We start from the raw sequence: 21,382 nt of genomic DNA, 5'->3' as shown, positions 1-21,382 counted from the left end.
CCCAAACTGCTACAGACCTATATCTATCCTACCCTGCCTCTCTAAAGTCTTCGAAAGCCAAGTTAATAAACAGATTACCGACCGTTTCAAATCCCACCGCACCTTCTCTGCTATGCAATCTGGTTACAGAGCTGGTCATGGGTGCACCTCAGCCACGCTCAAGGTCCTAAACGATATCTTAACTGCCATCAATAAGAAACAATACTGTGTAGCTGTATTCATTGACATGGCCAAGGCTTTCGACTCTGTCAATCACCACATCCTCATCAGCAGACTCAACAGCCTTGGTTTCTCAAATGATTGCCTCGCCTGGTTCACCAACTACTTCTCTGATAGAGTTCAGTGTGTCAAATCGGAGGGCCTGTTGTCCGGGCCACTGGCAGTCTCTATGGGTGTGCCACAGGGTTCAATTCTTGGGCCGACTCTCTTCTCTGTATACATCAATGGTGCCGCTCTTGCTGCTGGTGAGTCTCTGATCCACCTTTACGGAGACGACACCATTCTGTATACTTCTGGCCCTTCTTTGGACACTGTGTTAACTACCCTCCAGACGAGCTTCAATGCCATACAACTCTCCTTCCGTGGCCTCCAACTGCTCTTAAATACAAGTAAAACTAAATGCATGCTCTTCAACCGTTTCGCTGCCTGCACCTGCCCGCCCGTCCAGCATCACTACTCTGGACGGTACTGACTTAGAATATGTGGACAACTACAAATACCTAGGTGTCTGGTTTGACTGTAAACTCTCCTTCCAGACTCACATCAAACATCTCCAATCCAAAGTTAAATTTAGAATTGACTTCCTACATCGCAACAAAGCATCTTTCACTCATGCTGCCAAACATACCCTCGTAAAACTGACCATCCTACTGATCCTCGACTTCGGCTATGCATTTACAAAATAGCCTCCAATACCCTACTCAATAAATTGGATGCAGTCTATCACCAAAACCCATATACTACCCACCACTGCGACCTGTACGCTCTCGTTGGCTGGCCCTCGCTTCATACTCGTCGCCAAACCCACTGGCTCCAGGTCATCTGCAAGACCCTGCTAGGTAAAGTTCCCCCTTATCTCAGCTCGCTGGTCACCATAGCAGCACCCACCTGTAGCACGCGCTCCAGCAGGTATATCTCTCTGGTCACCCCCAAAGCCAATTCCTCCTTCGGCCGCCTCTCCTTCCAGTTCTCTGCTGCCAATGACTGAAACGAACTACAAAAATCTCATACCTCGAAACACTTATCTCCCTCACTAGCTTTAAGCACCAGCTGTCAGAGCAGCTCACAGATTACTGCACCTGTACATAGCCCATCTATAATTTAGCCCAAACAACTACCTCTTCCCCTACTGTATTTATTTATTTATTTACTTTGCTCCTTTGCACCCCATTATTTATATTTCTACTTTGCACTATCTTCCACTGCAAATCTACCATTCCAGTGTTTTACTTGCTATATTGTATTTACTTCGCCACCATGGCCTTTTTTGCCTTTACCTCCCTTATCTCACCTCATTTGCTCACTTTGTATATAGACTTATTTTTCTACTATATTATTGACTGTATGTTTGTTTTACTCCATGTGTAACTCTGTGTTGTTGTATGTGTCAAATTCCTTGCTTTATCTTTGTAACGTGCATCGCCTGGTGACGAGGAAGCGGACCAAAACGCAGCTGGGAGCGAACACATGTTTATTCAACACACTGGAATTAAACATGTACACAAAATCAAGAAAAATGCAGATACGTTACGTGCTCAAACAAAGAGACAACACCCCACAAACAGCGTGGGGAAAACAGCAACTTAAATGTGATCCCAATCAGAGACAATTAGCGACAGCTGTCTCTGATTGGGAATCGACAGAACCCAACATAGAAATAAACCCACCTAGAGCCTACACAAGGCTAAAACGTAAACCAAACACAAACCAATGAAAAATACCTAACCTGACACACCCTGACCCAATATACCCGAGTTCACCTGGTCAGGGCGTGACAATCTTGGCCAGGTCGCAATTGTAAATGAGAACTTGTTCTCAACTTGCCTACCTGGTTAAATAAAGGTGAAATAAAAAAATATATGTTCATTCAACTAGATATTATTATTTGGGTGTCTTCACAAAAAAATGGCTGTGGAACAAGTTACACACATAGACGGTGCTTTGACATACAATGTTTTCAACTTACATATTTGACCAGCATGATTACATTGTGCATGTATACAGTAATTAATATTCAACACGTCCTCACCTGGGATCTTCCTGCTTCGCCACCATGTCTGTGTCAATTATCAGTTTAACTGACTATTGATTTGATTGACTTATTTCAGCAATTTAAAGGTTTTCTGTATAGTTGTCTAATGTTAGTGGGGCATGTTACTCTGCGTTAATGTTAATCCCTAATCACTATGATAAATACAATTGTTTTGCTTGAGTGTACTTTTAACAGAACTAAGATTTACTTTGTAAATAGTGCCATACATGCGCTCAAACGTATTCAGTTGGCCTTGCTGTTATGATTTATGTGGCGGATAGGTGGTTGGTTCGGGTCCATGTTTTGACCTTGTGGGAGATCTGTAAACGTGCCCTTGGGCAGGGCGTTGACCCTGGTTGCTTCTGTGGGTCGCTCTGGAAGGGAGTCTGTTTGATGACTGAATGTAATGTAAATGTTCACTGCAAGTTGATTGTATGTTTTAATGTTCAATCAAAATAAAAAATAAACACTTTGATTGAAAAGTTGAGGAAACTAAAAAGACTGGAATCAGTAAATTAATAATAATTAGTTGAAACAACTCGATTTTTTTGTACGGTGTGTGTACGTACATGTGTCTCCTCTTAATCCCACATCCATTAGTAATGATGGAGAACTGCTGTATTGTAATGAGAGGACTCTGTAGCCCCAGGCTAGGTGTCCTACCGCTAGGATGGGCTGTTTAATTCTCCCCTCCTGTACGGACGGGCTGGTTGTCAGAGAGCTGATGACTTAGTCTGCAAACCAAGGCCTGGCTCCATGTACTACTTACCGCCTCCATCAATATTCATAGATGAGTTGTCTTGGCATTTCAGTATTCATTCATATGTTGATTTAATATTCATGCAGAAGCCAATCGCCTCCAGGAGATCAGGTAGATTGCCCTTGCCCAAGGGTAGTGAAGAAGCACAGATTTATTTAGTGGTCCCCAGCCATGCATCACTAGTTTATTTAACCAGTGCTTGACTTGGACAGGTGCTCACCGGAGCTGAGTACCGGCACCTCAACTTTCTACTGCTTGAGCTCCTATTCCTTTTATAGAACATTAGCTCAAAAGTATTGTGGAGCTCATGCACCTACATGTAAACAATACTGGCATCCAAAATGAATACCAGTCCCTATTTCAGTCCAGATCAAGCACTGTATGTGACACGCAGGTTAAAATATCAAAACCAACTGTTAACTAATTATATTAATTTGGGGGCAGGTTGAAACATTCATGAAACATTCATGGACATTTAGCCAGCTAGCTGTTGCTCTCCTCGTTTGTCTTTCAAGCATCCATGTGGGTTTGTATCTTCCTGATATCCAATAAGGAGGGGACTTGCATAATCAAGTTCTATTTTAGGGCTTGGCTACACAGACACTCGTTCAGGTGCGCGAGCGGTGTGGGAGAAAGGATTGAATAACTTGTGTAAATGTATTTTGCAACGCTCACACACGCAACGTGGCCGGTGAGGTTTGCATGTAAGAGTCTCTCTGTCTCTTTCTTTCCGTCAAAGAAGTCTAAGCCCTGTTCCTTATCCTGTGCTGCCCACCGGGCGTTAGTCTGTGTAATGGGATGGAGTACCCTGCCCTGAACCTTAGACATGTCACTAGCCGGATACCACCCGGTACTCTACTCTGCACCTTAGAGACTGCTGCCCTATGTACATAGTCATTGGACACTGGTCACTTGAATAATATTTACATACTGTTTTACCCACTTTATATGTATATATTGTATTCTAGTATATACTGTATTGCCTTCAGAAAGGATTCACACCCTTTGACTTTTTCCACATTTTGTTGTGTTACTGTCACGTCCTGACCAGTAAAGGGTTTATTTGTTATTGTAGTTTGGTCAGGACGTGGCAGGGGGTGTTTGTTTTATGTGTTTTGGCGTTTGTGGTTAATGTTCTATGTTAGTATATTTCTATGTTCATTCTAGTCTTTCTATTTCTATGTGTAGTTTATTGGGTTGACCTTCAATTGGAGGCAGCTGTTCCTCGTTGCCTCTAATTGAAGGTCCTATTTAGTAGGGGTGTTTTTTCATGGGTTTTTGTGGGTAGTTGTTCCTTGTGTAGCTGTGTGCCTTTCTGGACTGTTTTGCCTCGTTGTTTTTGTTTAAGTATTTATTTTGGTTTTCTTCACAATAAAGAAGATGAGCATACACATTCCAGCTGCGCCTTGGTCCCATCTTTATGACGAACGTGACAGTTACTGCCTGAATTTAAAATGTTAGATTTTGTGTCAATGGCCTACACACAATACCCCATAATGTCAAGGGGTAATTTACAAATTAAAAGCTGAAATGTCTTGAGTCAATAAGTAATCAACCCCTTTTATGGCAATCCTAAATAATTTCAAGAGTAAAAATGTGCTTAACAAGTCACATAATACGTTGCATGGACCCACTCCGTGTGCAATAATAATGTTTAACATATGATTTTTCAATGACTACCTCATTTCTGTACCCCACACACAATTATCTGTAAAGTCCCTCAGTAAAGTCCAGCAGTGAATACAGATTCAACCACAAAGACCAGGGAGATTTTCCAATGCCTTTCAAAAGGGCACCTTTTGGTAGATGGGTACAAGTAAAAACATCTTACATTGAATATCCCTTTGAGCATGATGAAGTTATTAATTATACTTTGGATGGTGTATCAATGTTCCCAGTCACTACAAAGATACAGGCATCCTTCCTAACTCGACGAAGAGGAAGGACACCTCTCAGGGATTTCACCATTAGGCCAATGGTGACTTTAAAACAGTATCATAGTTTAATTGTTGTGATAGAAGAAAACTGTGGATGGATCAACAACATTGTAGTTACTCCACAATACTAACCTAAATGACAGAGTGAAAGGAAGAAAGCATGTACAGAATAAAAATATTCCAAAACATACATCCTGTTTGCAACAAAGAACTTAAGTAATACTGCAAAAAAAACAATACAGCACATTACTGAGTACTACTCTCCATATTTTCAAACATAGTGATGGCTGCATTATGTTATGGGTATGCTTGTAATCGACTTAAAAAATAAATGGAATGGAGCCAAGGTTCAGTCTGCTTTCCACCAGACACTGGGAGATGAATTCACCTTTCAACAGGACAATACCCTAAAACACAAAGCCAAATCAACACTGGAGTTGCTTACCAAAAAGACAGTGAATGTTCCTTAGTGGCTGAGTTAGTTTTTACTTAAATCTACTTTGAAATCTATGGAAAAACCTGAAAATGGTTGTCTAGCAATGATTAGGAACTAATTTGCCAGAGCTTGAAGAATTTGAAAAGAAAAATGGGAAAAAGTTGCACAATCTAGGTGTGGAAAGCTCTTAGAGACTCACCCACAAGGTGTCACAGCTGTAATCGCTGCCAAAGGTGTTTCTACAAAGTATTGACTCGCCAAATGATTGATTAAAACACACTGTTTTGCAATGAAAGTCTACAGTAGCCTCAACAGCGCTCTCTGGGGTAGAACCATGGTGTAGCCAGAGGACAGCTAGCTTCCATCCTCCTCCGTGTACATTGACTTCAATACAAAATCTAGGAAGCTCATGGTTCTTGCCCCCTTCCATAGACTTACACTGGAGTCATGACAACTTATGGAGGACGTCCTCCAACCTATCAGAGCTCTTGCAGTATGAACTGAGAGCAAGAGAGAGAGATTTACATGCACTCAATTAGTATTTGGTAGCATTGCCTTTAAATTGTTTAACTTGGGTCAAATGTTTTGGGTAGCCTTCCACAAGCTTCCCACAATAAGTTGGGTGAATTGCGGCCCATTCCTCCTGACAGAGCTGGTGTAACTGAGTCAGGTTTCTAGGCCTCCTTGCTCGCACACGCTTTTTCAGTTCTGCCCACACATTTTCTATAGGATTGAGGTCAGGGCTTTGTAATGGCCACTCCAATACCTTGACTTTGTTGTCCTTAAGCCATTTTGTCACAACTGTGGAAGTATGCTTGGGGTCATTGTCCATTTGGAAGACCCATTTGCGACCAAGCTTTAACTTCCTGACCGATGTCTTGTAATGTTGCTTCAATATATCCACAATTTTCATCCCTCATGATGCCATCTATTTTGTGAAGTGCACCAGTCCCTCCTGCAGCAAAGCACCCCCACAACATGATGCTGCCACCCCCATGCTTTATGGTTGGGATGGAGTTCTTTGGCTTGAAAGCCTCCCCCTTTTTCCTCCAAACATAACGATGGTCATTATGGCCAAACAATTCTATTTTTATTTCATCAGACCAGAGGACATTTCTCCAAAAAGTACGATCTTTGTCCCCATGTGCAGTTGCAAACCATAGTCTGGCTTTTTTATGGCGGTTTTGGAGCAGTGGCTTCTTTCTTGCTGAGCGGCCTTTCAGGTTATGTCCATATTTGACTCGTTTTACTTTGGATATAGATACCTTTGTACCTGTTTCTTCCAGCATCTTCACAAGGTCCTTTGCTGTTGTTCTGGGATTGATTTGCACTTTTTGCACCAAAGTACAGAATGTGTCTCCTTCCTGAGCAGTATGACGGCTGGTCCCATGGTGTTTATACTTGCGTACTATTGTTTGTACAGATGAACGTGGTACCTTCAGGCATTTGGAAATTGCTCCCAATGATAAACCAGACTTGTGGAGGTCTACAATTTTTTTTCTGAGGTCTTGGCTGATTTCTTTTGATTTTCCCATGATGTCAAGTAGAGGCACTGAGTTTGAAGGTATGCCTTGAAATACATCCACAGGTACACCTCCAATTGACTCAAATGATGTCAATTAGCCTATCAGAAGCTTCTAAAGCCATGGCATAATTTTCTGGAATTTTCCAAGCTGTTTAAAGGCACAGTCAACTTAGTGTATGTACATTTCTGACCCACTGGAATTGTGATACAGTGAAATAATCTGTCTTTAAACAATTGTTGGAACAATTACTTGTGTCATTCACAAAGTAGATGTCCTAACCAACTTGCCAAAACTATAGTTTGTTAACAAGAAATTTGTGGAGTGGTTGAAAAATGAGTTTTAATGACTCCAACCTAAGTGTATGTAAACTTCCGACTTCAACTGTGTGTTCTGAGCAAGGAACTTAAACGTTAGCTTTTTTACATGGCACATATTGCACTTTTACTTTCTTCTCCAACACTGTGTTTTTGCATTATTTAAACAAAATGATACGTTTCATTATTTATTTTAGACTAAGCCGATTTTATTTATCTATTATATTAAGTTAAAATAAAAGTGTTTATTCAGTATTGTTGTAATTGTCATTATTACAAATATATAAATCGGCCGATTTAATCGGCATCGGCGGTTTTTTCGGGTCCTCCAATAATTGGTATCGGCATTGAAAAATCATAATCGGTTGACCTCTAGTTACAACGATGTTGGCTGTGTGTAGCAGTTAGCGGTTATGGTATGAAGGTTTGGCTTGTTTTTTTTTTGCCTGGGCACAGACAGCTGTTGTATTGTGCACTGAAGTACGCAAGCAAAGGGAAAAGGTGAGAGGATGAGAAGGTGCGAGAATGAATTATACAACAAGCAAATTATCGTGCTGTTTGTATGAGGCTGCTATGAAAGTGAACTGTGTTTGTGGTGATCATGGGTGTATTCCTTCCACCGATTCTGTAGAAAAATGATTCTTAAACGGAACGAAGGGGATAAACATACCTGAATTTGTCCAATAGAAACTCTCATTTGCAACTGTTGGACTAATTACACCCTAGATTAGCTAGATGCAGGCAATAGTGTGCAAGGTGGTATTGAATGTGTCACTGTCTGTCACCTTGATTACAAAAAAATGTATCTTGATTTGTGCCCCTACGTTGTAAACTTTCATTTTATAGGCTAGGCTATAGCAACATCATGATGGGTATAGGAAAATGTTTAGTATCATGTAGTAGCTTAAACCTATCGATGTTACATTGAACAGGGTGAAGAAATATGAATGACAGTCATCCAATGTGCTGTAATAGAAAAAAGGCCATGTTCATTAAAAAAAATCATCCTCCCTCATCTTAAACGGCACCAACCGCCACTGCTATACACCATTTACACACATTTATATTCCAGACTCTGTTCCGGAAGCTCATTTCCTGCAATTCTAACCATTTTGCCATGGTGTTTTGTACTGTGTATTTAAATATGTCGAGAAATAATTCTTGACATTGCTCATTGTAATATTTCTACTGTTTTAGTTACACCGTTTATTCACACCGCATATTTATTTATATACTGGATTCTTGACATAGCTCACTCTAATATATCTACTCCTGTACATATCATTCTTAGTATATCTTGTGTAGGTTCATCTGGTGTATATACGTATAGGCTGCATTTGGATTACTGTTACTGTGCTATTTGGCTTGTTAATTGGATTAGTTACAACATTTCTTGATAAAAAATAATTTGTAATTTTATTTTGTGTGTGTGTGATTATTTGTGTAATTATTTGACATTTCACTGCATTGTTAGGAGCTAGTAACAAGCATTTCCTTGCACCCGCTATAACATCTGCTAAACTGTGTACGTGACCAATAAACTTTTGATTTGTTTTTGATTGGCTGCCTGAGGGGCAGCAGAAGTCAGTGGATATGACCCGCGGGCCTCCCTCTGTCCAATGGTTACAGGGTCTGCTGCCTGGACAGAGTTTCACTGTGTGTGTGTGTGTGTGTGTGTGTGTGTGTGTGTGTGTAGCCTAGTTCACAACTTTAGTTTATTCTGTTTTAAAGGGTGAGGGTGAAAAAAGGCTCTAGTCACATGTACTATACCTAAATTGGAAAGGACATAAAAACGGAATCGCCACACTCTTACAAACATTTGCAATCCTTGTTCTGTATGCGAACAAACGGATACCTTGTGTGGGTGTGTTAATCTGTTGCATGGTTCTTGATTAATGAGAACAGATTTTTATCCTGTCTGAGCATCTGAAACAGCTTGACGCTAACCTTGTAAAGACAGGAGGAGAAATGTGTATTTACAGTACTGCTTTCCATCACTGTCAGTAGCTCGGCGAATCATTTCCCTAACCTGTTTGTCATTATGTCCTCACTGGCGTTACCTAGAGGATTGTGGGAGCTAGAATGTCTCTGAGATCCTGCTCTCTTGGTAAAACATGTGAACCCTGACCCTTGAACTGTGTGGAGTTTAGATTTCACATGCTTTATTGCCATGGAGATTAGATTTCACGTGCTTTGTTGCCATGGAGATTAGATTTCACGTGCTTTGTTGCTTTGCAATGGAAACCCCTCAAAACAAATATGGACATCGAGAGAGGTCTGAACTCAACCCACATTTTGCCATACGTACAAGGCATAAGTCCTGGTTGGTTGCTGAAAGTGTTTTATATCACTAAGCTTTGACTATGGATAACAGTTTCTCACTGTTATTCTTCCTGAAGAAAAGACATGTCCACTCAATGTTAGCTTTGGTATCTTATCACTGACCTCAGCTCGCTGTCGCTGTGTCCTGTAGAAAGATCTGTGTCCACTGTAAGCTTTGATAACTGACTTCTGCTTTGTCCCTGTGTCCTGTAGGAACATCTGTGTCCACTGTAAGCTTTGATAACTGACTTCTGCTTTGTCCCTGTGTCCTGTAGGAACATCTGTGTCCACTGTAAGTGCCGCTGTGAGGAGCATGTGGTGACGGCCATGCCTCTGGAGATGGAGAAGACCATCACTAAGCTGATGTACGACTTCCAGAGGAACTCCACCTCAGATGACGACTCAGGCTGCGCACTGGAGGAGTACGCATGGGTGCCCCCGGGGCTCAAACCTGAACAGGTATGATAGACGCACGCACGCCCACACACACACCGGTTTGCTTTCACTATTCCATCTCCTCTGTGTTGGATTAAAGTTGAACTTGCCATCTTATATTGCGTGTGTGGTGTTCAAGTAAGCTGATAGGTTTACAAGGATTATATGATGCCAGTGGTTGAATGAATATCTCATTAATTCTGCTTGCAAACTGTTTACTCGTGATTTCACAAGCCCGTTGTTGACTCTGTTAAGCTGGGATATGCAGAAATATATTACATGCCCTGTGAGCGTCCAAGAAACCATCTTTACAAGGCTCTTGTGTACCGAAGGTGTGCGTGTGTGTGTGTGTGCTTGTTATTGGACAATAAAACCTTTTATAGGTGTGAGTTTCATTTTCTTGATGAACTGAAAGGAAGCCTTATTGCTTGTGCAATCGGGTGGTCAATACTCTGTTAACTAGTCTCCCATTTCAGTCGCCCAAGGCTGAGCACCGCCATTTTTCATCCCCAATGGTCACATGTGACCTCCAGTCAATTATGCCCCCCTTTAAAAGCAGCTCAACACCAGCCTGCCAAAATGGAGACGGCAAGGATAGACTGACTGATAGATTTCTAAAGCAGTAGGGCAATAAGACTGGGCGTGTTGCAGTTATAGGATTGGCTTTGCATTGAGGGAATAGGCTATATTTTACAGGATTTACTGCTGGTTACATTTGTACATTGAGTGTCCAGGTATACGGTTTAGCTTTTCCCAACCTGACATTCAAGTCAGTCGAGTCATAGAAATATGTTTTCAACGCCCAACCCCAGCCCTGCCCAGTCACAGAGAGAGAGAGAGATGATGAATACCAGTTAATCTGTAGAATCTGAGCTATAGGTTTAGGTTTCTCCTCAGGGACCCAGTCCCACTGCTCTGTCAGGAAGAGGAGCATCCTATTCACTCTCAACTGGTGTCAAGTCACCATTCTGTAACATATTTTCCACAAAGACTGTGGGAACCATTCCATCAAACAGTGTTTCCGGGATAACTAAACATGTTCTCCCCTTGCTCTGCAATGATGTGAATGCCTGGATTCATGTATGTAGCTAAATTGTATTGGTAATTTGAAACTGAAGGAATCTCGACTGCATTTCAACTACAAGAGACATGTTCATATTTATTCTTATTTTTATAAGACTGCCATTATTGACTGTGCTGAGAAGTTATTGGGTCTGGCCTCAGGAAGGTCCAGCCAATATACACTCTCTCCCTTGATGTCAGAGCTAATAAAATGTCAGGACATTGCCAGGATACAGGGAAGTTCAGGCCAAATATGTTACTAAGCAGCCGTTACTGATGTCTCTCTGCTGTTGGAAAGGCAGTCTGTCTCCTGTTGCTTTTACCTTGTGTCACAAGAGACGAGGAAGAATCTGCTTGCTCATCCAAGAGGAAATTAAACCAAAAAGCTTTGACTATTTCATTGTTTTTGTAGCTATAAAGACAATGTCTTCACTCACGTTGAAGGAAATGGCAGCCTGTTACCGTTCATTGTACTTTGGAATGGCAGTCCTTCCGTCTTGACCTGACGAAGATCCGTTTCGGATCATATTGTTGTCAATAAAGTGGCGATTTGGGAGCTTTAACAGTGTGCGGGCCTTCTTGTTCTTTACCAGTCCTTCCTTCCTACCCATGCGTGATGGGCTGTTGCAATGGTGTTTTGTTAAAGTATGGTATGTCCAATAAACACTCACTGTTGCATGTTTCAGGACTGGTCTTTGATTGTGTCCTAAACCCTGGCAGTCTTGCCAGTGAACAGCGATGAAAAACAGGTGTGTGGGGAGGACTCTGTTCTGTTGGTTTCCAAAATAAACCCCAAAACCCTGCCATTTGATTTACACTTTAAAAGTAATACATTCTCTGTACAATTGGAAAGCAGATTTAATCTGAGTACATTTAGTTTCCATGCCCCTGATTACTATTATTATCCTAATCTGCTCCTCCTAACTGGCTCTGGGGAGTGTGGGTGTGTGTCCTGCTCCACACATCTCTACCACAGTGTGTGTGTTGGGCCTCGAGTGTATAGGCCAGTTGTTGTTGTTGGACGTGTGTTCAGTGATTTCTCAGGGCTTAGTCTCCGTGGGTGTGTGTCTGTGTGTTCAGTGATTTATCAGTGCTTGACCACAGTTGTTGTTTCATGAAATATGCAAGGATGCCTGAGCCGCTTCTGTGATTCCCTGTCCCTTGCCGACACGAGCCAAGCCAACCAAAACACAACCAGAGGAATTGAGTCGCACTTAAAGCAGAACAAACTTATAAAAGGGGGACTTTTCACCCTGGACATGCATAAAAGTTAAAAGACTAACCCACAATAAACATGCACCTCGTTTTATTTCCAAGAGTCACAGACTATTTCCAGCTGTCATAGAACATGTTGTAGTGGGTTTGGGTATTCATTTCGACATCAGAGATTATAGATAATCCAGAGGCTATATATACATGCACACACACACACACACACACACACACACACACACACACCATTCATTCATTCATTCATTCATTCATTCATTCATTCATTCATTCATTCATACATACATACGCTGAATGTACCAAGCATTAAGAACATCTTCCTAATATTGAATTTCAACCCCTTTTGCCCTCAGAACAGCCTCAATTTGTTGGGGCATGGACTACAAGGTACCAAAAGAGGTCCACGGGGATGCTGGCCCATGTTGACTCCAAGTCAAGCACACAGCGTTGTACGAGGTCTTCAGTTTCATGGCAATTTCTCGCATGGAATAGCCTTCATTTCTCAGAACAAGAATAGACTGACGAGTTTCAGAAGAAAGTTCTTTGTTTCTGGCCATTTTGAGCCTGTAATCGAACCCACAAGTGCTGATGCTCCAGATACTCAACTAGTCTAAAGAAGGCCAATTTTATTGCTTCTTTAATAAATAAATTTAAAAAAAAACGTTTTCAGCTGTGCTAACATAATTGCTAAAGGGTTTTCTAATGATTAATTAGCCTTTTAAAATGATAAACTTGGATTAGCTAACACAACGTGCCATTGGAACACAGGAGTGATGGTTGCTGATAATGGGCGCCTGTACGCCTATGTAGATATTCCATAAAAAATCTGCCATTTCTTGCTACAATAGTCATTTACAACATTAACAATGTCTACACTGTATTTCTGATCAATCTGATGTTATTTTAATGGACAAAAAAATTGCTTCTCTTTCAAAAACAAGGACATTTCTAAGTGACCCAACTTTTGAACGGTAGTGTATATATTTGTATTTAATAAATGCAGAAGACTTTCTTACAGGGCTATCCTTATTGTTGTGGTAGCAGGCCCTTTGTACCGCACCCAAGGACAAAGCTGATAGGTTCCAGTCCAAAGATCAATTTATTGGGTAGATAGGCTATTAAAATGGGCTTGCCTGTGACTTTGTGTTCAGCACATATAGATTGCCTCTCCTGTATCTCTGGCCCCCTTCTCTCTCGCTCTCTCTCTTTTGCCTTCTTTTGCTCCATCCTCTGGTGCTCGATGCTCCTGACATCACCGCAATTGAAGACCGTTGGCCCCCATTCTGTTCTGCCCCCCTGTTACTCTATAATGGAAAGACTGTAATACATTTCACCAAAATGACGTTCATTGTTGGCCGGCATAATGTAAAGAATGTAGCAGTCATTTTGAATAGTGGGATTAGTATTAATCCTCTGTCTGACACAAACACTGTTCATTCATGCTGTGTGTGTGTGTGTGTGTGTGTGTGTGTGTGTGTGTGTGTGTGTGTGTGTGTGTGTGTGTGTGTGTGTGTGTGTGTGTGTGTGTGTGTGTGTGTGTGTGTGTGTGTGTGTGTGTGTGTGTGTGTGTGTGTGTGATGGCGAGGGGTAATGCATTGCATTCTCTTGTCAACATGCGGGGAGGGAGTAAAAGGCCAGATTCCATTAATACTGCATTGGAGGGTCATAAATCAAAGTGATTGTAAATGTGTGTGTGTCCTTGTGTGTATGTACTGCATGTATGTGTGTTCTTGTGGTAGGGTTAGGGTCACACTGCAGATTTAAATGTTCTCCTTTCTCAAATAGCCTACATGATTCCAAAATATGTTAATTTGCTACTTGTAGGCTAATCTTTGAACCATGTCACTGGTATTTTTTTATTTTTTTTATTTCACCTTTATTTAACCAGATAGGCCAGTTGAGAACAAGTTCTCATTTACAACTGTGACCTGGCCAAGGTAAAGCAAAGCAGAGCGACAAAAACAACACAGAGTTACACATGGAATAAACAAACGTACAGTCAATAACACAATAGAAAAAGTCTATATACAGTGTGTACAAATGAAGTAAGGAGGTAAGGCAATAAATAGGCCATAGTGGTGAAATAATTACAATTTAGCAATTTACACTGGAGTGATAGATGTGCAGATGAGGATGTGCAAGTAGAAATACTGGTGTGCAAAAGAGCAGAAAATGAAAAACAAATATGGTGATAAGGTAGGTAGTTGGTTGGAAGGGTTATTTACAGATGGGCTGTGTACAGCTGCAGCGATGGGTTAGCTGCTCTGACAGCTGACCGTAGTGGTGGCCTGACCAGTGTGTTTCTCTCCCGTCAGGTTCATCACTACTACAGTTCCCTGCCTGAGGACAAGGTGCCCTATGTAAACAGCCCAGGAGAGAAGCACCGCATCAAACAGCTCCTCCATCAGCTGCCCCCCCACGACAATGAGGTGAGACCCCCTGTCCCACGGGCCCCCGGATACACAGACGTTGGAAAGGGGTCATTTGTCACTGTGACATTGTAACGTGTGTCTCTAATTACAACAAACTACAGAGTTTGTGTTTCTCTGCTGCCATTTTTTGAACAATCTGTGTGTGTTTTCCAGGTACGTTACTGTAACACTCTGGACGATGAGGAGAAGGGGGAGCTCAAACTCTTCAGTAACCAACGGAAACGAGAGAATCTGGGCCGCGGCAGTGTGAGACCGTTTCCTGTGACGATGACCGGAGTGATCTGTGAGCAGGTACACTGACTCCTGCGAGACTGGACTGGTGCACACACAGGCACTCACATGATGACTAGGGCAGAGGCAGGACAGTCATTTGGTAGACATTACACATCGGTGGCCATCGTTGGTGAGATGAGATAGAAATACATGTATAGTCACATCACTATGAGGGATCTCTCACAAGAAAGAAAAAAACTTTAGCAGGTTATCAAAGGAAATAACTATGAAGGTGAAGGACATGCACATCTCTTTTGTGGTAGAATCTGACAGAATCTTAAGTACCCAGTGACATTTCTCACTTTTATTGTGATTCACCACGTGAAGAGCTCAGCTGACATTTAAAAGCAGCTCATATAATGGAGCCTCACATTCAAGTCATGACCCTGTCTTTCACCAATGGTAGACTTGAGGGTCTTGTGTTTCCCCGACTGTTAGATAACCTGATTGTAACTTTCTCCTCTCCCTCTTTCTCCCACCCCTCTAAATCTCTGCTGCACTCCCTGACCGTTCTCTCTTTGTCACTCTGTCTCCTTCACTCCATCTCCATCTCCTCCTTTCTCTTCTCCCTACCATCTCTCACTGTCTACCCCCACTCATTCCCACTCCCTGTACCTTTCTTCTCCTCTAATCTTCCTCTCCCCTGCCTATCCTCTCCCTCCTCCCTTTTTTCTCCCCTCCCCCATCTCTCTCCTCCCCCATCTTTGTCTCTGACCGTCTCTCAGTGTGGGGGGCAGATAAACGGAGGTGACATTGCAGTGTTTGCGTCGCGGGCGGGCCACGGCGTGTGTTGGCACCCTGGCTGCTTCGTGTGCAGCATGTGTGATGAGCTGCTGGTGGACCTCATCTACTTCTACCAGGAAGGGAAGATCTACTGTGGTCGGCACCACGCAGAGAGACTCAAACCACGCTGCTCCGCCTGTGACGAAGTGAGAGCAGACCCCGCTAAACACACCCACCGGCAAACAAACACACATACAGTATACCCACGCAGTCACAATCCTCTCTGATACTAAACCTTTCATAGGCCTTCCAAGCAAATATTATATTGAATACTATGACACTAACTGGGCTCCCGAGTGGTGCAGCGGTCTAAGGCACTTCATCTCAGTGCTAGAGGTATCACTACAGACCCTGGTTCGATTCCAGGCTGTATCACAACCGGCCATGATTGGGAGTCCCATAGAGCGGCGCACAATTGGCCCAGCGTCGTCTGGGTTAGGATTTGGCCGGGGTAGGCCATCATTGTAAATAAGAATTTGTTCTTATCTGACTTGCCTAGTTAAATAAAGGTTAAATAAAAAAACATTTTTTTAAAACTGCCATGCAAAACACAATAGATGATTTAGAGATGGGTAAACAGAAGAGACCTATATGGTGTTGTCTTGAAATACACTGCTATAATATGGGAATAATTAAGCATTGTTTTCAATTAGATCTCCATACACATGATCCCAAAGAGTGGATTGCAAAAGTGGTGTAATACAGTGTCTGTCAGTATGCGGGAGGGAGAGGTCTACAGCAGCAGGCAGCGAGGCCTTGATGTCTTTGTCCTGTCATTCTCTGTAATTGGGTGAGCAGGGCCTTGCCTCAGAGAAAAAGCAGCATGATAAATGATACCTTCCCCATCCCTCTTCCCTCTCTCCGTCTGTAGATCATCTTTGCGGACGAGTGCACGGAGGCAGAGGGCAGGCACTGGCACATGAAGCACTTCTGCTGTTTCGAGTGTGAGACGGTGCTGGGCGGCCAGCGGTACATCATGAAGGAGGGCCGGCCCTACTGCTGCAGCTGTTTTGAGTCCCTCTATGCAGAGTACTGTGACTCCTGTGGGGAGCACATTGGTATGCCACACACCCAACCCATCCATCAGAGCCAACACAGGGTCCTAGGTCCAATACATGAACCCTACTCTTGAGCGCTAGAGCACTGGCATACGCAAAGCTAGACCATTTCACTGACGCTATTTCAGCTGAAGGATTTATGTAATGGTAATAGAGAACAGAGGAATGACCTGGATTTAGCTTGGGGAAACATTTTAGGGAGAAATTTGCAACGGTGCAGAGATTATCTGCTTTTAGCTGAGAGTAACCGTGGGTAGGACTTAATGCAACACTGGCATGCAGATACCATATTGTCCTTAAATACAGACTATGTGAAACTTAAGACCTTTTTCAAAAAAGGGGAAAAAGATCAGTGGGTGAAATCAATACAATTTCAAATGTATTCAGCAGATACATGTTTCACACATTTTCACAAGATCATTTTCTGTAGGTTAACCAAACCTGTTCTGAGTAGGAAAACTGTTTATTTCGGAGGGTAAACCCAGCACCGTATCACCAATTGGCCCAGTGCAAGCTCTGTGTGCCTCTCAGTCCAGAGAGCTGCTGGCTTATCCCTCAACAGGATCCCCAGCTGTGGTCTGGCATGGCCCTCAACAGACAGACATGCAGCTCTGTAATTATTTGTTATACAGGATAAAGAAAGTATTTGAGTAAAACTGATTATAAATTGAAACCATCAGAAAACATGTTGAAACCAGATGGCAGCCATTAGCCTAGGACCATTCTCCCCGGCAATTCCAAACATACTTAAAATGCAATGTGTTTATACAGTGCCAGGCATGGTACATGAGTTTACCCTAAACTCAGCTAGGTGTCGTAGCCCCAAGGCCTTTGTTCACTCAAGTTTACTTATAATTTCCTACTGCAGTTTTTACTTAAAAGAATTCCAGTTTAGGGATGATATCGTTTTCTTTTGATTCGGATATGAGTTCTCCCTCTAGAATATTTAGCTCATGTTTTGTATTTGATTAGCCTCAATTTGCCTAGCTGCTTGTAGCACTTTCTCTTTCACATTCCCCAGCAACAGTATTTCTGCAATGATTAGTCTTGAGGGTTTTCTGTTGCAAGCATTGACCCTAAGCATTACAGAGCAAAATAGTAAAATGTATTGGGACCTTTTCATGGACATTTTGGCTTATATGCTAACAAGTCTTTCCGCTCTCTCCCGCAGGCATTGACCAGGGCCAGATGACGTATGACGGGCAGCACTGGCACGCCACAGAGGGCTGTTTCTGCTGTGCCCGCTGTAAGTGCTCCCTCCTAGGTCGCCCCTTCCTGCCCAAACAGGGACAAATCTTCTGCTCACGCTCCTGCAGCCTTGGAGGTGAGCCTAACGGGTCAGACTCCTCAGACTCCGCCTTCCAGAGCACACGCTCCACTCGAGAGCCCCACCGCAGCTCCAAGGCTGGGAAGAACGGGGGTCAGGCGGGGAGGTTTTCGGGCGAGGTGGACCCTCTCTCCTTACAGATGGACCTGCTGAGTCTGTCCAGCCAGACGCCCAGTCTGACCCGTGAGCCGCCTGCATGGCAAAGCCAGGGACAGGGAGGCGACACGTACCCCTACGAGGGCCGATCAGACCACACAGCAACACCCACTCCACTCCAGCTGCTCAGCCAATGCAACGTCAGGACTGCTTATAACTCTACCTCCCCCGGGCAGGGCAGCCAACCAAACCCCAGGTCCAAGGAGACGGGTGTCCCCAAGAGGCCGCTCATCTCAGCCGTGAAGGGCCACTCTATGAATGAGAACTGGTTCCACAAGGACTCAGTCAACTACTACCCCCCCAAACTGAAACCCCAGCAAAGCATTGACGTACCCCACAGCTCCTCAGCCCACAATGGCTTCTCTGACAAGCGTTCAGTCAGTCTGCATGTGTTCCAGAGGGAGAACCAGAGGGACAGGGAGGTGGGGCCTCCCCAGATGGGGCGCAGCAGGAACCCCATCAGTGCACTTAGCTTCACGGAGCAGCTCACTCCCCTAGAGCAGACACCCAGGGGTTCTATGGAGTCACTCACCCTGTCCAACGCTACAGGTAACTCATTCAAAATTCACCATCATGTGAAGATGAATTCATGTGATTATATTTGAAGCAATATATTTTACTGCTCAGGACATTTTATTTCTCACAGAATACTGCAACCCATCTGGGGCTAACGAAACAACTATCGTTCACATAAGAGTGTAATGTCTATTATATCAATGGCTATAACCTACTACTCTCTTGATGTAGTAATGATATTCAGGGGAGTGCCAATTAGTCCGACAAATTGAGTGTCGTAACGAATATGGGCAATTTTCTGGATACGATTATGATTCAAGTATTTTTTGTCATTATCGGTGATCAGGAGACAAAAAATATGCCAACAAGCATCTTTCTCATGTCAGTCAAACACAGAGTTTCTAAACCATACGGTACTCTCTTTGAGTCAGTCATGTGCATGCTCTAAATAACTCAACTGGCTAGTTTTCCTGTCTGTAAAGAGAAGGGCGGGCGGTACATTGATTCTGCTGCTCTGATTTGGATAGAGTGAAGCTGTATTTCTCCATCCACTCGCTCCATAATTTCCCTCGATCACTTTTTCTCACATGTTTTCAGTCTGATCATTTAGATTTCTGCTGCTACTATGATAAATCACATGGCGAAGACGTTTGCTATCAAGCTATCAATGTGCATAATATCTAACAAGTGGGGCAAGGGTAGGGTAAAATATGAAATGCTAATGCACATTCTGACTGAGTGACAGCAAACTTGGCTGCCCACTGCAAGTTGAGGACACACACACACCCACCCCTCTGCGCACTGCTCCTAATCTGCAGCTTTCTTGCAGTGAGAACATGCAAGGAGGTATTTTGTCCACATCTATTTGGGTATATTAAACACTTCCGTTTTTCCTATCACGAGTACCATCCGATCCGACTATCAACTGTCAACTTACGGATACGATTAGGAATACGAGTATAGCAATGTCAGCACACTCCTAATGATCATAATGAGGACAACTGATGAAGTTGACCACTGACTAATCCCTCTGTTCTCTCTCTGAAGGAACGTCAGCAGACGGAGGAGGGAAGCGCCAGGAGCACCTGTCTCGTTTCTCCATGCCCGACCTGAGCAAAGACTCTGGCATGAACGTGTCAGAGAAGAGCAACATGGGCACCCTCAACTCCTCTGTCCAGTTCCACAGTTCTGAGTCTCTGCGCAGCCTGACCTCAGGCCAGCCCTACATGGATCTGGAGCCCCCGGTGCAGGTGCAGTATCCTCTGCAGTACTGTGAGCCCCCAGGCCTGGGCATGGGGATGGGCCGCTTGCCCCCCGGCTTCACCTACCAGGAGGAGGACAGGGTCAGCCTGGTGAGCAGCGCTAATGCTGCACGCCTCCCGCCCATCAGCGAGCGCACCCGGAGACAAGGAGAGGGCCTGGGCATGGCTGCCCCTGAAGACATTCCTCAGCGCCGTAGACACCACCACCACCGGTCCCGTCGCTCCAGACGCTCCCGCTCGGAGAATGCCCTGCACCTGGCCGCTGAGCGCAGGGAGAGGCCCCAGCTGAGAGTCAGAGAGGACTATGACCAATTCCCCCCTCCCCGGGGCACCAGGGACCTGTTTGGGGGTGCAAGGGGGAGGTACAGGGGGCCAGAGCCATTCAGGCAGTGCCCTCGCACCACCTCTGACCTCACCCTGCAGAACCCGGGTGCCCACCGCCGCCTCGCCGGGCCCTACTCCTGGGACGACTATGAGGATGAGGACGAGTGGTGCTCCACCTGCTCTTCATCGTCTGAGTCAGAGGACGAGGGCTACTTCCTGGGAGAGCCCATCCCCAGGCCCGTGCAGCTCAGGTACCTGAGCAGTCAGGAGCTCCTCCACAAGTACAGCTCCACGGGGGTGGGTGGAACGCACCAAATGAGCGGCAGAGGGGGACAGCTGCACACCCGGAAACGCCGGAAAAGCAAGAATTGCATAATCTCTTAACATTCGCCACATGGCAAGAGTCAAGAGAATGTGCCCTCCCTCCCCAGTATACACTAACATAGTTCATCTGTTCAGAAAAGAAAACAGACACACCTCTGAAGTTGAGTATTGTGAGGTTGACAATGTTTGATATGCAGTTGGGTAAACCGTTGACAGCATGTTTTGCATGTTTATCCATTTAATGTTTCAGAATAAGTTATCCTGAGTACTGATTATATTTCTCTGACTCTCACTCTGCGTTCTGCTTGTCTGTCACCATGTTTATCAAAGACAATGTGCAATCGTAATAATAATGTAATTTCCATTCAGCAACAGTAAGGTACAGTCAGTTTAGTAAGGTCCAGCTATTTCATGCAATGTGATTTAGGTGTATACCATTATACTCAAGTTTATAGGCTGTATATAACTAAATTAATTAATTCACTAAATTAAGGAAGTAATGTAAATAGTATGTAAATGATGTCCCACATATTTTTATATTTTGTATAGAATCATTTATGTATTGAATATCTATAATGTAGAAATAGAAACCGCATGCCTGTTAATGTACTGATGTTGTCCTGCATTGGAATAAAATAGCATTTCAGAGAGAGA

The 21,382-nt window shown here is 43.6% G+C and overlaps 1 protein-coding gene across 5 annotated transcripts in view; it reads left to right on the top strand.

Annotated features, from left to right (window-relative positions):
• LOC106565843 (prickle-like protein 2) overlaps positions 1-21,382 on the top strand; it is a 119,613-nt gene extending 98,231 nt beyond the window's left edge. For all 5 annotated transcript variants that reach the window (XM_014133429.2, XM_045691772.1, XM_014133427.2 and 2 more), the window contains 7 exons: positions 9,822-10,005; positions 14,589-14,702; positions 14,859-14,996; positions 15,704-15,907; positions 16,633-16,819; positions 17,991-18,851; positions 19,866-21,382. In XM_014133429.2, the coding sequence (XP_013988904.1) occupies positions 9,874-10,005; positions 14,589-14,702; positions 14,859-14,996; positions 15,704-15,907; positions 16,633-16,819; positions 17,991-18,851; positions 19,866-20,788 (2,559 nt within the window). In that variant the 5' untranslated portion in view covers positions 9,822-9,873 and the 3' untranslated portion in view covers positions 20,789-21,382. The remainder of the gene's footprint in view (positions 1-9,821; positions 10,006-14,588; positions 14,703-14,858; positions 14,997-15,703; positions 15,908-16,632; positions 16,820-17,990; positions 18,852-19,865) is intronic.

This window comes from Salmo salar, chromosome ssa12 (genome assembly GCF_905237065.1).
Source record: "Salmo salar chromosome ssa12, Ssal_v3.1, whole genome shotgun sequence".
NCBI classification, from domain to species: Eukaryota; Metazoa; Chordata; class Actinopteri; order Salmoniformes; family Salmonidae; genus Salmo; species Salmo salar.
This window is presented reverse-complemented; position numbering and strand designations above follow the sequence as displayed.